A 15,399-nucleotide genomic window follows, 5' to 3' on the forward strand; every position below is an offset into this window, starting at 1 on the left:
TTGGCGAATTCTCATTCATACCTCGCCCGTCCTGTCAGGTTGCATGTAGAACGCGAGGATCGGTCATTTGGATGTGTTGCAATGAAGCCTACTCAGAGGTGTTTTGAAGAATACGCAACGCCACAGCACCGACCACAAGTTTAGAGTCGAGTCGCATATGCCAGGTCAGTCAGGTCAATCAGTGATATCCTTTGGAGGATGTTTTCCCTTTCTCGAGGAATTTGCGGCTGCAGTTTTGGCCGAAAGATAAAAAGGGAATCTGTGATAAATTCAGGAAATGTTCATAGTGATATAGTAAGAATAAAAGAAATATGTCAGTAAATAAGACCTCGCATCATTCATTCTTAACACGGCATTGTCAGGGCACCTTATGAATAACTGTGATAAATAAATAGCCTCAATTACCCCAAAATATCTTGATTTCCTTTCTTAGGAGCACTGTAAACTTAGAGCATTAGCATGCAAGGATTGAATGCTTTTGGGACGAAATTTGAAATGCATGTTACCGCATCAGTGCCCTGTAAGAATTCGGGAAATGGGGCTGAGCGACAGAGGTAGTGGAATCTGTTTCAGAATAAAACTCTACACGGCGTCTGCGTCCGCAGGGTGACGTAAAGCCGACATAGGTGGCACTGATTAACGCCCAAAGAGAACAGGAATACACCTAAAAGATCAGTCAGCTACGAAAAGAGCATGCAGGGAAACGTTCAGGGTTTTGGCGAGAAATCCGCGTGGAAAAGGGCTAAAAAGAAATTTCTGCATCTAAAAATTTGAATTTTTCTCCCCAGTACGGGACATCACGGCCGTCAGTGGCTTGCTTTGATCTATGATCGCAATAATTGATCAAGCAGCTGAGTTTCGGATAAACAGGCACGGGAACGTTTTTAAGAGTTCAAGGCCAAATGATCGCCGCCGCGTGGTTATGAATTCTCGTGCCCACTCGCCCTTTGACGGCTAACTGCGGTGCCTTCTCGGAAGGCCTCGGCACCGGCCATTGTGGTAGCGGGTCATTTTTGCCTTCTTGCTTGGCTGCCTGATGGTCAGTGACTTGGGGATCCTTGAGCAGTTGGCCGGACGAACAAAGACCCGCAGGGAAGGCTGACGGAAGGCCGACTTCCGAGCAGGAGTCCATTTTCACCTTTCCATATAAAACGCGCATCGTTCGACCTCCCGGCTATCCGTTGTGTATATCAAAACTAAACAAAATGTGCATTGAGATGTGTACCCCAATAATTTCGCACGTGAGGTTTTAACAGTCATTAATTAAAAAAATACCACGCTGCCCCAAAAATCCAAGAATTCGGCGCGCCTCGTTCATGCATTGCTTCAGATACTAACTCTTTAGCTCCTCGAAGTTGCATCGATTCGGCATGAAATCAGCGTGTACAAACATGCGTAACGGCAGTCTAACCGCAGAAAATTAGCGGCACTGTGTTATATGCTTCTTTTCTTGCCTTCTGGAGAAACTTTTCGCCGGAATGTACCTAAGTTGCCTGTCAGATTTGTTTTCATTAGTGTGTCTTCGCATCAAATGCGGCAAACCGAATTTGATGATTGATTGTAGGGTTTAACGCGCCGACGCAACGCAGGCGATGAGGCGCGCCGTAGTGGAGGGCTCCGGATTAATTTTGACCACCTGGGGATCTTTAACGTGCGCCGAAATCTCGTACACACGGGCGTTTTTGCTTTTCGCCTCCATCAGAAAAGCGGCCGCCGCGGCCGGGAATCGAACCCGCGACCTCGTGCTCAGCAGCGCAACGCCTTAGCCACTGAGCCACCGCGGCGGGTTCAAACCGAATTTCACGCGTCGACGAAAACGTGTTGTTTATACCCTGCTAAGCTCAAGGGGCGAAAGGAGGCGTTTCTGGGCGGGTTGCCAATCCTTCAGCCGCGATAGTGCCCGTGCGTACCGAGCTCGTATTCTTCCTTTATGATAAGGCTCGTGGTCACAGATGACACTGCCGGGCCGCACGACAATGCGCGTTTCTTGTGCGAACCATAGCTGTGAATGGAGTAGGAAGGACTAGTGCTTACTTCTCTCCTAACGACAACGAATCGTCTCCGTAGTGGGGAGATGCCACGTTTCGCGGTGGTCTGATACCTGCGGTTGTTTAGGACGCAATCAGATGCACGCAATCTGACTGCTAGCGTGATGTTTGTCAGATCTGTGCGGTGGACCTTTCATGAAGTGGGTGCTGCTTGTGCCGGCTGTAAGGTTAAGGGTGCAGCGGTAACCGTTCAGCCTCTCCTTTCTTTTCTGTTTGATTTTAACTCATTCGCAGTACAGGAAAAGCGCAGTATCTTTTGTTTTGGGTGGAAATTGAACGCACTTAAAAAAAAGCACGCTTGAAGAGGTACTTCAAATGTTTCCGTTCTACGAATGACGCAGTGGCTTTCGGTAATGAACTGAGAAATCGTTCGCAGTGGCCGTAAACGTTATACAGCCACTCTTAGCGGACAACACTTCATCATTGAAGATTACTTGTACATTTTACAGCCTTTATTACTTGTATCTGTCGTGTACATGTATGTCATGTAACTACACCACTCCTGCGATGTCTCTCGTTGAGACAGCAGTATTTGCAAATATATATATATATATATATATATATATATATATATCAGGGTGTCGAACCGGAACCGAACCGAACCGAAAACCGGAACTGAACCGGTATTTTTGCCGGAACTGAACCCGAACCCGAACCGTTATTTTTTGAGCACGCTGAACCCGAACCGGAACTGAACCGAAAAAAGAAATAACGGTTACCGGTTCATGCCGAAACGGTTCGACCCTCTGTTGTTGACATTGCACAGTCAATGCAATTCAGGCTTTTTTTTCTTTCACGTACCATCAACTTCGTACCTGCTCGCTCACTTCCCCCTCCAGACAATTGAACACTATCACACTCTATGTAACAACAAGGGAAATGAATGAGCACCAATGTAGCAATGGTCTGTTGCTGCTGGAAGCGCGAGCGTAGTGGAAGCTGACCAAAGGAAATGTCATTCTCCGCAGCTTGCAGGGGATATAAAACGGCTTTGCCCTTCCCTAGCTGCAACTTTAGTGGAGCAATCAGGCTGCAGGAGTGCTCTAGTGTGCAGCAGCGAAAGCCCGATGTGTGCAAACTTTTTCCATTTCATAATTTGTTTAAAAGGTCCGACACCTGCAAATTGTAATATTTGACAAATTTGACCGCAGGAGCGGCTCAGTGGCTAAACCACTTGATGCTGACTACAAGTGGCTTCGATGTCCCTTACCCACGACCATTTTTGAGGACAGTACAGTGGACAAGCTCCGTTTTTTACAAGTACAAATAACAACAGATATGTCAGGGAAAACTGTTAAGGTGCGCACTTAATCTCTTGGCAAGAAACTGCAGTCCTCGACCTTGTCTTGGAAGCAGAAACAGTAATAAAGCAGATGACACGTGCAGAAAGGACGGCCGGTACCTCACACTGTCCCATTCGCCGAGCGATCATCTTTTCTGCTTGTTCTGCAGTTTTTTCTCTTTCAGATCTGCTTTTTTTTTCGAAGGTGCACTTGTACTGACTGCCCAACTCGCTACATTACTTCTACTGCTACTCGATCCGGAGGGGAGTACTGATTTGATTTGATTGTGGGGTTTAACGCGCCGACCCAGCACAGGCGATGAGGCGCGCCGTAGTGGAGGGCTTCGAATTAATTTTGACCACCTGGGGATCTTTAACGTGCGCCGAAATTTCGTACACACGGGCGTTTTTGCTTTTCGCCTCCATCAGAAAAGCGGCCGCTTCGGCCGGGAATCGAACCCGCGACCTCGCGCTCAGCAGTGCCTTAGCCACTGAGCCACCGAGGCAGGTCAGAGGGGAGTACTGCTGTGGACGAATTAAAGAGCGCCTACCCAAAAAAGTTCTTCTTATGCTCCGCGCGTAAAATTTCCCTTTCATTTTGTAACAGCATAATCTGTTATAAGATTACGCAATGTAGCACACGGAACGATGGCCGGGGGTCAGGCGGTACGATGACATACTGATTGTAATGCACACATCCAGTATAGCTTTCGCAAAAGGAATTGCAGTGGTCAGAGAAATAATGCAGTGACTGAGCGTTAACTAAAGCTTACTTTTAACAAAAGTGTGGCTAACACATTCGATAGGGTGACAGCTAACAAATTATTCAGGGTGACCAAATGATCTAATTCATTGGTAGTATTTATGTGCCTGTAGTAGGGTTGTTCTGTTTTGTTACAAATATTAAAAAAATGTGCGCCATTGGTAATTAGCGCTGATATTTCAACACGCCAGTACGCAGACCTAAATTTAAGGCTTCAAGGTAAGCGTGATAGGCGATTCCATAGTGACGATTGCGATTTTAACAAAAAATGAAAGGGCAGAATATACAGGGTGTCCCAGCTATCATGCACCAAGATTTAAAAAAAGAGAAATTGCGTAACTCGAAGAAAACCTAGTGCATAATGTTTGCAGTACTGTGAAGTTGCGGAGAGTAATTTTTTCGTTAATGAGACTTAATTAATTGATTGTAATTAATTATCTAACTAGAGAAATACTTCCCTAATCACTAAAGTGTCAATGAGGCACTTGTAGGTAACCACGAGGGGCATCTAACTGCGCTATTTTCAGCGACGAACTAATTGCGTACTCATTTATTTTGACTGATTAAGGAAACCCGCGAAATATGAAAAATACCACGTGACGACGCTTACGCGCGCATTGTAAAGCAGCGTCCCCAAACAAAGCTGATTGAAAGCAACTGCTTCGCGTGTTATCCGCCCGAAAAGACAGCGCATCACCTTGATAATAGCATGCATGGAAGGAGCAGCAACAGCAAGATTCCCGGGACGCGTGTGCAGATAAGGAACAAACTCGGTCGCGATTTCTTCTTTCTTTCTTTTGTTTATTTCATTCTGGCTAACTCAGAGGCAGCCTGTTTGAGGGCGTTGCTTTACGGTGCGCGCGGAGGCGCCGTCACGTGGTATTTTTCATATTTCGCGGGTTTCCTTTATCAGTCATAATAAATGTGTACGCAATTAGTTCATCGCTGAAAATACCGCAGTTAGATGCCCCTCGTGGTTACCTTCAAGTGCCTCATTGACACTTTAGTGATTAGGAGAGTATTACTCGAGTTAGATAATTAATTACCATTAGTTAATTAAGTGTCATTAAAGAAAAAAATACTGTCCGCTTCTTCACAGTACTGCAAACATTATGCACCTGGTTTCTTTCGAGTTACGCCTTTACTCGTTTTTTAAATCTTGGTGCATGATAGCTGGGACACCCTGTATATCCCACCGTCATATCTCTCGGCGGTGGCTTTATGAATAGTCGCTAGGACAACATAAAGTCTGGACGAGAAAGTAGGTAGTAAATCGTCACCACTTCATCTGTTTTTCTAATATCTCGTGATTATTTAAAGTTTGCTTTGCAATTGCGCCACTGCCCTTGGGGAACAGCAGCATTTTGAATTTTTGTTTGTGTTTTGACTTTACTGTCGCTTTAAACTACTAAATGTTTTTTTTCTAATTTTAGTGACAATTCAATTCATCGAACCGGTTCGCGAACCGGTTCAAGCTCCCGAACCGGTTCGCGAACCGGTTCGGCACATAATTTTGTCGAACCGGAACTGAACCGGAACGAAATTATTTCACCCGAACCCGAACCGTAACCGAACCGGTATTTTTTTCGGTTCGACACCCTGATATATATATATATATATTTAAAGCAAAGGGAGGATATGGTAGGTCATTGAAACAGATAAAGAATTTGGAAAAAAAGAAAGTGGAGAAAAAATCCCCGCCAGGTGGGATCCGAACCCACGAATGTCATTAGAGAAATATGTCAGTAAATAAGATTTCGCATCATTCATTCTTAACACGGCATTGTCAGGGCACCTTATGAATAACTGGGATAAATAAATAGCCTCAATTACCCCAAAATATCTTGATTTCCTGGAGGTCGTGGGTTCGGATCCCACCTGGCGGGCATTTTATCTGTTTCAATGACCTACCATATCCTCCCCTTTGCTTTCCAAGGTTTTCTTGACTGCCAACCCTTATTTCTGTCTTATATATATATATATATATATATATATAGTCTGTGGAACTACAATAGTTTTACTTTACAATGTTAATCAAACCTGCTGAACAAAACACCCCAGCACTAAAATTTGAAAAATGCCTTATATAACACCTATGGTTTTTGTAAAAGCTTTGTTGGCCGCAATGCGTGTCAGCGATCAACTCTTGAAGGACTGAAACGACATGTACATCGCTAAATTTAAAGCTAGTAATGTAAAACCTTGCGAACCGTGTTTATAGAATAAAAAAAAGGTATCTATTTCTACGTCAACGAGAAAAGAGAACACATTATGACCGAGTCAATCCTCTGAAATTGTTATTCGAAAAAGGGAAATCGCAGTTTTGTTTGTTCTAGACAGCTTTCTTCTGTACCCGTTTTTACGGCTGTTATTTTAAACATTGCTCTCTTCTGCCTTTGTTTTTCAAAACATTGTCCTCTCCGCGCATCGCACCATTCAAAACAATCGCTTATCAACTTTTTTAAGGGGCACCTTCCACTCACTTTCTTGCAGTGATGTCAACACCAATATTTTATCTTGCTTTATACTTCTTACGGATAACAGGTATTATACAGGAAGCTTGCGCTTTTATTCATCGATCGAATCGATTACTCAAAGAAGGCATAATATCTTTTTCTTATATTTATCCTATTTCGACACGGTGTTTTAAGGCATAATATAATGTTTCAGCACCATGTATGAACTCTCATTTAAAGAATATTCTGCACAGCGCATGTATTTTGTACCTAGCTGTTAACGTTACTGAATGTCATTTCACACTGTGGTACTTTTGACCAATGAGCACAGAAAAACTGATTTCGGTATTTGTAGACCACCACTTCCGGGAGCTCTGAGGATGTATTTCCCCTAGGGGGCGGGGCCTCTCATGCAATGTTTCAGGTTCAGTTTTATAATACAGTCGGCTACCGTTAATACGAAGTCCACGGAGACCACCAAACACTTTGAATTGGCGTAACTTTCAGTTAAAGAAAGGCAACGAGAATAGAATACCCAATCATACAAAACTAGCCTCCCTCCACGATTTCGTTCAGAATGTAGACTTTCGATGCTAAGTCGAGTGTACAACACAGTCGTTCAGACATATCCCTAACATCGAAGCCTGAAGCGTCCACCGCACAAACTGTTCACACTCGTCTGGCGCAACAACTAAGGATAAGGACCTCAGAAAGATCCGTCAGCGTGCGCGAGCATACAGTTTCCTACACATGTATGAAACCCTATAGAACCGCCGCGGTGGCTCAGTGGCTATGGCGTTATGCTGCTGAGCCTAAGGACACGGGTTCGATCCCCGGCCGCGGCTGCCGCTTTTCTAATGGAGGCGAAAAGCAAAAATGCCCGTGCGTTCGAGGTTTCGGCGACCGTTAAAGATGCCCAGGTGGTCAAAATTAATACGGAGCCCCCACTACGGCGTGCCTCGTCGCCTGTGTAGCGTCTGCACGTTAAACGTCGCAATCAATCAATCAATCAATCAATCAATCAATCAATCAATCAATCAATCAATCAATCAATCAATCAAATCAATCAATCAATCAATCAATCAATCAAACCCTATGGGCGCGATCCTCGACTGAGTAATACTGCCGCTTTATCAGCTATGGCGCTGCCTTAGTTGCTATGGCGCCGACACCAGTAGATAACACGGTGTTGTTCTCGTGCTTGAAAATTTGGAATTTTATCAAGGAATGACGGTCACCTCGATGCTTTATATTAAGAAATGCATCCCAGTTAACCGATATAATGGGTTTGAGATTTAAATTATCGAGTAATTACTTCCATTGCATTGCATGTAAAATTGACGGGACCAGCATATCACTTCTAATTAACCGAATATTACAAATAGGCGACTGACTAACTATTTAGTGGCTAACTTGATAAGGCACTGCTGTTTGTGTGGTAATAAATGTATTGAATTTAATATGGCATAGGCCATATTAGAGTTAAATATAATTTGCGCCAAGGTAAATTAATTGCTCAATAAATATCTGGGCGACCCAAATTCCCCTCAGAGTAGATCTTAGACTGCGTGAAGGGCGACCAGGAACCGTCGTTTTAGCGTCTAATAGCAAGCATGGCTCTTCTTGTTTCTGTTTTTTGTAAATTGCAAATTGTTGAACAACTGCAAGCTTTCATTTCTCCTTGTCTGATCATTTGTAACTCTCACCTTAAGCATATTTTAAGCAGCTTGAAAACATTTGCTGTTGCCCAATGGCGCTCCTCACCGTGGAAGCCAACTTATTTCTCCTTCGTTTTTTTATTTCAGGTTTTTCTACAGTCTTCGGCATACTTCACAGAGCGCATCATCATAACTATTACAAGGTACCGACAACGTTTAACGGAAAAATTCTTGCTTGGAAATGGCGCGGGTAATTGCCTGCTGTGATGCGGGATGGCTAAAGCACAGTTCAGTGAAGCCGAATTTGAAAATTAATTTAGAGACTGTGAAGGGTGCAAGCTATAGGGAATAAAATAGAAAGTCATACCTTATTCTCCCTCGATTTTTATTTTCTTTAGAAACAGCGCAACAAAATTGAAGCAGTCGAAGCCTATGACTAAAAAATGTACCGTTGCTTCCGCTGTGGCGTCAAATGCCACAGGACAACCCTTTATCTGAAAGATAAATATTTTCGGTCAAGCATTGCCTAGGTATTCAAACAGGGATGGCAGCTACAAAAACATGAACCTGACTGAGAAACGGCGTAGTATCCGCACCGCGTTGCAAGGTATGGTGAAAACCGAAATCCCTCTAGAAGTAGTCACTATGCATTCGCGAGTACGCGCACCTCGAAAGAAACTCCCTTCTCTCTCATGAACTGGTGCAGTTTGATGTGTGCTGGAATTCTTTCGGTCGTTATACTAAGCTTAAAATGGTCGTGGCTTATGGTTCCTATCGTGGCAAATGGTTCCCATCGCGGGTATGCGCGCGCATTTCAAATCGAGAAAACGAGTAAACACATGCTCGTTGTACTGTGCTCCCACTCATAGACCCCTCCCCCCCCACACACACTCACAGATGCACATACGTACACACGCACACACAGGCACGCACGCACAAGAGAACACTACACACCACAGCACCACATGAGCGGTGTGCAACTCAACTCGCCGTGGAATACGTAACACTAGTTTCTGAAGCGGGTATCATCTTGTAGATATATACAACTCGTAGTCTTTAAGGTGCTGCCATTTCAAACCATGGACTATTTTCTTTCAGAAAAACTGAGCCAATTTTCTTGTTTTTTTTTGTATCTAGGAGGTTTCTACTAGCGGGAATCGTTTGGACACTTCTACAGATAGCGGTTCAAGTACTGTACAACACCGCTGTGGAATCAGAAGAAAAACTGGTGGAACGAGCCTTCGCTACCTCAACTCTGCCGGGGTAGTATTGCTGTATATGTATGTATGTATGTATGTATGTATGTATGTATGTATGTATGTATGTATGTATGTATGTATGTATGTATGTATGTATGTATGTATGTATGTATGTATGTATGTATGTATGTATGTATGTATGTATGTATGTATGTATGTATGTATGTATGTATGTATGTCATGAGCTTGTTTGTGTCCACTGCAGGACGAAAGCCTCTCCCAAAGGTACATATTTATGTGTTTGAAAACGACCGGTGCCCGGCCGAAACGTTAGAATGAATATTGTTGTTTTTCACCATGACCATTCAATCGTACAGTTAGCCTTATAGTCAGGAACCTTTTCTCTTAATTTTACACATGCTCATTATCAAATCAAAGAGTTCATGTGTATATATATATATATATATATATATATATATATATATATATATATATATATATATATATATATATATATATATATATATATATATATATATATATATATATATATATATATAGCGAATCAGAATAGGAAATGAGGGGCTCGTTGAAAATAAGACAGAAATAAGGGTTGGCAGTCAAGAAAACCTCGGAAAACAAAAGGGAGGATATGGTAGGTCATTGAAACAGATAAAGAATTTGGAAAGAAAGAAAGTGAAGAAAAAATGCCCGCCAGGTGGGATCTGAACCCACGACCTCCAGAATACCGGTCTGGTGCGATAACCACTACGCTACCGGCGGGGCTATTTTTCCCCTTCACCCTTCACTTTCTGGGGTATTTATGTCAATGTAATTTTTTTTCCTCTCCTTGGGGGCGGGACAGGACTTTCTTTCTTTCCAAATTCTTTATCTGTTTCAATGACCTACCAAATCCTCCCCTTTGTTTTCCGAGGTTTTCTTGACTGCCAACCGTTATTTCTTGTTATATATATATATATATATATATATATATGGTGCTAAGGCGAAACTAAACGTTGAAGAACGGTAGCAAAGTAAACATTCATACAGGCGCACTAGCAGATCAGTGAATACATGTATAAATGTATACATAAATAAACAATTAAGTGCCGTTCCACTATGTAACAGCGGACGACCGGCGGAGCTGATTGTGGGTTACCGTAGTAACGGGACTGGTGTCCCCTGGAAATAACAAACGATCACATACCGCACAAGTGACGCCGAATCAGCTGGCCAAAAACTCTCGCTCATTGAAAACCGCACCGTCGCGGCGGAGAAGCGTTCAGCGGGATTGTAGCCACGCCGACGTCTTAACTGCGTCAACCGCCTCGCGGTATTCGTAGTCCGACGGGCATCGCGCTCACACCTGGCGTCGCGGCCCGATCGTCGTCGGTGGCCTCCTTCCGCCGCGTTCGCGGGGAGTTAGACTGTCTTCAAAGACGATAGTCCTTCTAGGGATACTTAAACGGGATAATTTCGCTCTGTCTCTTTGTCTGTCCCTCGACTCAGCCGCCCGGCCAAAACTTAAGAGAATTCTTGAACGTGACGTTAATATAGGCACAGCATTCCGAAACTACTAAATCCGGTGGGTATGTTCATACTTGTCAACATTGTTCATCAAAAAGAAAACATCAGGCATATTTGAGGCCAGACATCAATACATAAGTGACATTTGCATTATGCTTTACATTAAAAATATGTGGATGCCTGATTTTTGCTATAACAAATAAAAATTACGACTTCAACAATGTTTCGACCTCAAAACACCAAAAGCGCTCGTAGAGCCGCCTTGCGGCAGTGTTCCAAGCTTAACAGTAACAAAAGGTTTCAGTAGATGGCCTGAGCAGTGAAAAGCGGCAAAATTGAACTTACCTGAGTAAACCTCAACAGCGTTTATTGTGGGAGGAGTGAAATGGGAGGGGAAGACTATGAGAGGTGGGTGGGAACGGAAGAGAGGGATTGACGTGGTCATGCAAATGTCGTCCAAAGACTATCGTCTTTCGACGACATTTGCATCGAAGTTAGCAGATACGAGGCCAATTTTCTCTTTGTGAGTACGCTTTATTGTGCAACAGGTAATGTGGGGAAGCCGGATTACAAAAACCAAGCTTGTACCGATCTTCGTAAGGTCAGCTTCACTTCTAAACAAAAATGCATGGCTAGAAAATATGTTATATTCAGCAACGATACACGCAATCCTAAATCAAAATGTGAAGCACAGAAGGCGAACAGGTGGCGGAAACGAGAGGGGGTACATACAGCCTAACAGAAGAACACGTACTGCCATGGCATATGCAGAGAACAGCGGTCAGAAAACTGAGAGAACCAACTACGGACGAAAAAAAAAAACGGGTAAGTTAGCTTACAACAGCTCTGCTGTAATAAATAAATAAGGAAGCGAGCTGCTCATGTATTTAGCTCGAATACGTAGTGCCTACAGCTCACATTGTTCACTGTTCTTCGGATTACATAATGACTTTCGACGACACACCATCAACCTAATGTGTTTTCATGAAAAATACCACATAGAACAACTTGCACGCAAAAAAAAACCAAACGAGAAATAACTGTGGCCCACTGAGATTTTTGTGTTTTGAAATTACCAGCATAGAATAAAATGTGTGCTCATGCACTGCTAAATTACCGCCAGTGTGTTTTAGTTGTGGGGGGTGGGGGTTTACTCCTTATTAGTCATGTTTTTTTATGGAAACTAGTTCCATGCTTGCAATTTCTAGGTCGGTGCTTCAGTGCACCTGCTTAAGTATTTCTATGGTGTAAACAGTATGCTGACACTCGGAAAGAGACGGAGTGGGCTGGCACTCAGCTAGTGATGTCCCTTTCCGTCCTGCCAATAGTTGTTTTTATAACCGTGCTTGGGAAGTCCGACACATGGTTATGTAGTGCACGCCCAGAGTCTTCATTCTGGTCCATGTGCCTATGACAGGTGGAAGATGCTGAGCCTGATTACGCTGCGGATCCTGGGTCAGCTGGTGATGACCCTCGTTGAGATGGCGGTGCTGCTGAACTACTGCACACAGTGCGAGATGATCATCACCTACCTGCGCGGTGTCGCCCTGCGGCTGAGAGAGAAACGCATCACGATCCGCGAAGGCATGCACGTCAGTATGCGCTGCATGGCACTCAACTCCTTTGCCCCACGTCAGCACCACACTCACAGTGGTACAAAAACCTAATGTAGTGCTTCCTTTCAATAGTAGGGTGGACTTAAGCAAACACTCACATAGCGAGACAAACCACTGAAGCAGATAGCGCCAACAATGCTCTATTTGTGCACGTCAAATACTTATCACACGTTAGTTTGCTCAGAACATAGGTGCAATTTCATTCTGTATCGTGGATAGCTATGCACATGTATAGCTTTCGATGAGAGCAAACGTGCACCAGCAGCTCCAATGTTACGAGTGGGCTTACATTAACAGAAATTAAGAGTAGTTATGAGATGAAGCAGAAAGCCGTTGTTGCGCCTTTCTGCGGGTCGAAGGTCAGAAAGCGCCCACAGGTTAACTCTCAACTGAATAGCAGTTTGGCCAAGCAAAAAGGCGCTGGGACGGTATTTCTTTGCTATGTCTCTCTACCAGACGTCTACGCAGTTTAACTACTTAGTTCAGGTTACCACAGTTTAGCTAACTTCTTGAGCAATTTAGCTGTTTTGATTACTTTTTAATTTGATAATGAGCAGTGTACTTTCAATACTTCCCCGGGGGAATTCTACTACAATTAAAAAAATGTTTTCCAAATGTAGACGTTGGATAGCTCATCACAAGACGATTTGGGCAGTAGTTTGGAATAGACAAAAAACAGGATAATCGAACCCATGGGTGTCATATTTTCTTTGCGGTTTCCTCTCGGAAGTCTTAATAGGAATTCAAGAACCGGGGAAGACAGAAATGGGGCCTGGTTTTTGTTACTTTGATGATGCATATGTAACTCAAACTAAGCGTGACCAAAGATGAAAAGCAAGACCCGCACGTCACTGGTACTTCCAATGCTATTTATTCGAATTTGCCATACCCTCTTTGTTTCTCGCACCGACAGATGTTATTTTAGGCTGGTTTACGATATTCACTGACCATATTAATTCAGATGGTTACAAGCTACAAATGTGTGCCACAGTGCAACTAAGAAGCTTGCTATAGGCAAAGATGAAATGCATGCACTCAAAGACGAACAAGGTAGCATCACACACAACATGGGCGAGATAATAGAAGTAATGGAAAGATGTGATGCCGAGTTGTATGCTAGCAATGTTAGGCATGGAGAAAGGACTAAATCTACAAACGTGGTTCACAAGGTCTCATTAGTAGCTAAACATGAAGTATTGAAGGCGTGTTAAGGGATGAGCAGAGCAAAAGCTTTAGGAGACGATGAAATAACTGTGGGCGAATGAAAGAGGGGAATGTACATTGTACTATAAAAGTGAGCAAAATTAATTTCTGGACACCTTAGGACTTAAGGGCACCTTAAACTGGTGAGATGTCAACATAACAAAGATCCACATGATGGGTGGTGTCAGAGACCTTAAGAATTACAGGAATATCAGTGTATAGCAGCTGTTTACAAAATAAAACTAACGGCATAGACCTAGATTTTGCAACTGGTTGACCGGGATGTATTTAGGAAAGCATTCTCGACAGTTGATTACATTCCTGGCACCAGCCAAGTAAGGAAGGAAAACGGTAGAGTGTAACAAGCCATCTTACATAGCTCTAACATATTCCGAAGAAAGGTTTGATTTTTCAGATACCGACGCAGTACTGGAATCATTGAAGGTCTAGGGAATAGAAAAGACTTACAGAATACTCTTGGAGGACATATACAAGGAATTTATGGGCGGGATAATCTTTCACTAGAAGAGTGTAAAGTTCCCGATAAGGAACGGAGTGAGTGAAGAAGGCACTATCTTTCTGAAATTGTTTAGAGCCGGTCTAGAGAAGGAATTCAAGAAACTTGAATGGGTAAAGTCACTGATACGAGCGAATGGAGAATATTCAAGTTACTTGAGATTTTCAGGCACATTATCTTGCTCAGTGAATCAGGAGAACTAGTGAAAAAAAAAACGCTTCAGGAACTGCGCTTAGAAAGTTCTGTTAGAATTAAAGATAAATATGAAGAAATTGAATCAATGTAGAAGAGACACGCAGAACGCGTCACCTTTAGCCTGGGTAATGTAATGCTTTAACAGGTAAATGAATATAACTATCTTGGGCAAGTCACTGCTGGTCTCAACAATGAGAAAGAAATCCAGCATAGAATCTGAATTGGCTGGGGGGTATTTGGCATCTGACTTAAGCATGCAAAACTAACGAACAGCGGCGTATCTCTATCACTGAAAATAAAGGTATGTGCAACCAATATGTACTGCCAGTGACGAGTTATAGGGCAGAACTTGGTGCCTTATTAGGCGCCTTGAAGGAAAAAAGTCAGCCCAAGAAGCAATGGAAAGAAGGATAATAGGCGTAAGGCTTAGGGGTAGAGAACATGTCCTATATGAAGGAAAAATGAGTAGGGGGGAAGGGGTGGGTAGGAACATCATGGCTAAAATAATGATAAAAAAGGAGTGGACTTGGGCTGGGTGTGTAGTAAAAAAATGGAGGGGGGGGGGGGGTTCCAAAGAATGCGCAAGGGCACTGAAAGACAGAAACAGCTAGAAGAGTAAGGGAGAGGAATTCGTCCTGTAGTGGACATAAGTAGGCTGGTGTTGATTATAGGTGGAAGTCACGGTTGATTTTTTCAACCTTGGAATATTTTACCTGCCCCGAAGTCTCCTTCACACACACCCACACACATTGTTGTAGTATGAGTGCAATTATTCCACCATGTGAAATGCAGCCCGTGGGCTTTGGATCAATTTTAGCACTTGTAGTATAGCAACAGAGCGCTTGAACCTTTGCAATGTTTTAGTGGGAACCAAATGGATTTATACAGCTTCAGTTCGATGCGGCAGTAGGCAATGCATTTGTTTTCTTTAGCTA

At 43.2% G+C, this 15,399-nt stretch overlaps 1 protein-coding gene across 3 annotated transcripts in view; it reads left to right on the plus strand.

Annotated features, from left to right (window-relative positions):
- Positions 1-15,399, plus strand: part of LOC144155502 (uncharacterized) — a 65,582-nt gene that overhangs the window by 39,906 nt on the left and 10,277 nt on the right. For all 3 annotated transcript variants that reach the window (XM_077686989.1, XM_077686991.1, XM_077686990.1), the window contains 3 exons: positions 8,355-8,410; positions 9,345-9,470; positions 12,351-12,525. In XM_077686989.1, coding sequence (XP_077543115.1) covers positions 8,355-8,410; positions 9,345-9,470; positions 12,351-12,525 — 357 coding nt within the window. The remainder of the gene's footprint in view (positions 1-8,354; positions 8,411-9,344; positions 9,471-12,350; positions 12,526-15,399) is intronic.

The sequence above is a fragment of the Haemaphysalis longicornis genome, unplaced genomic scaffold, assembly GCF_048455015.1.
Source record: "Haemaphysalis longicornis isolate Haplotype H1 unplaced genomic scaffold, Haemaphysalis longicornis Haplotype H1 scaffold_1, whole genome shotgun sequence".
Taxonomy (NCBI): domain Eukaryota; kingdom Metazoa; phylum Arthropoda; class Arachnida; order Ixodida; family Ixodidae; genus Haemaphysalis; species Haemaphysalis longicornis.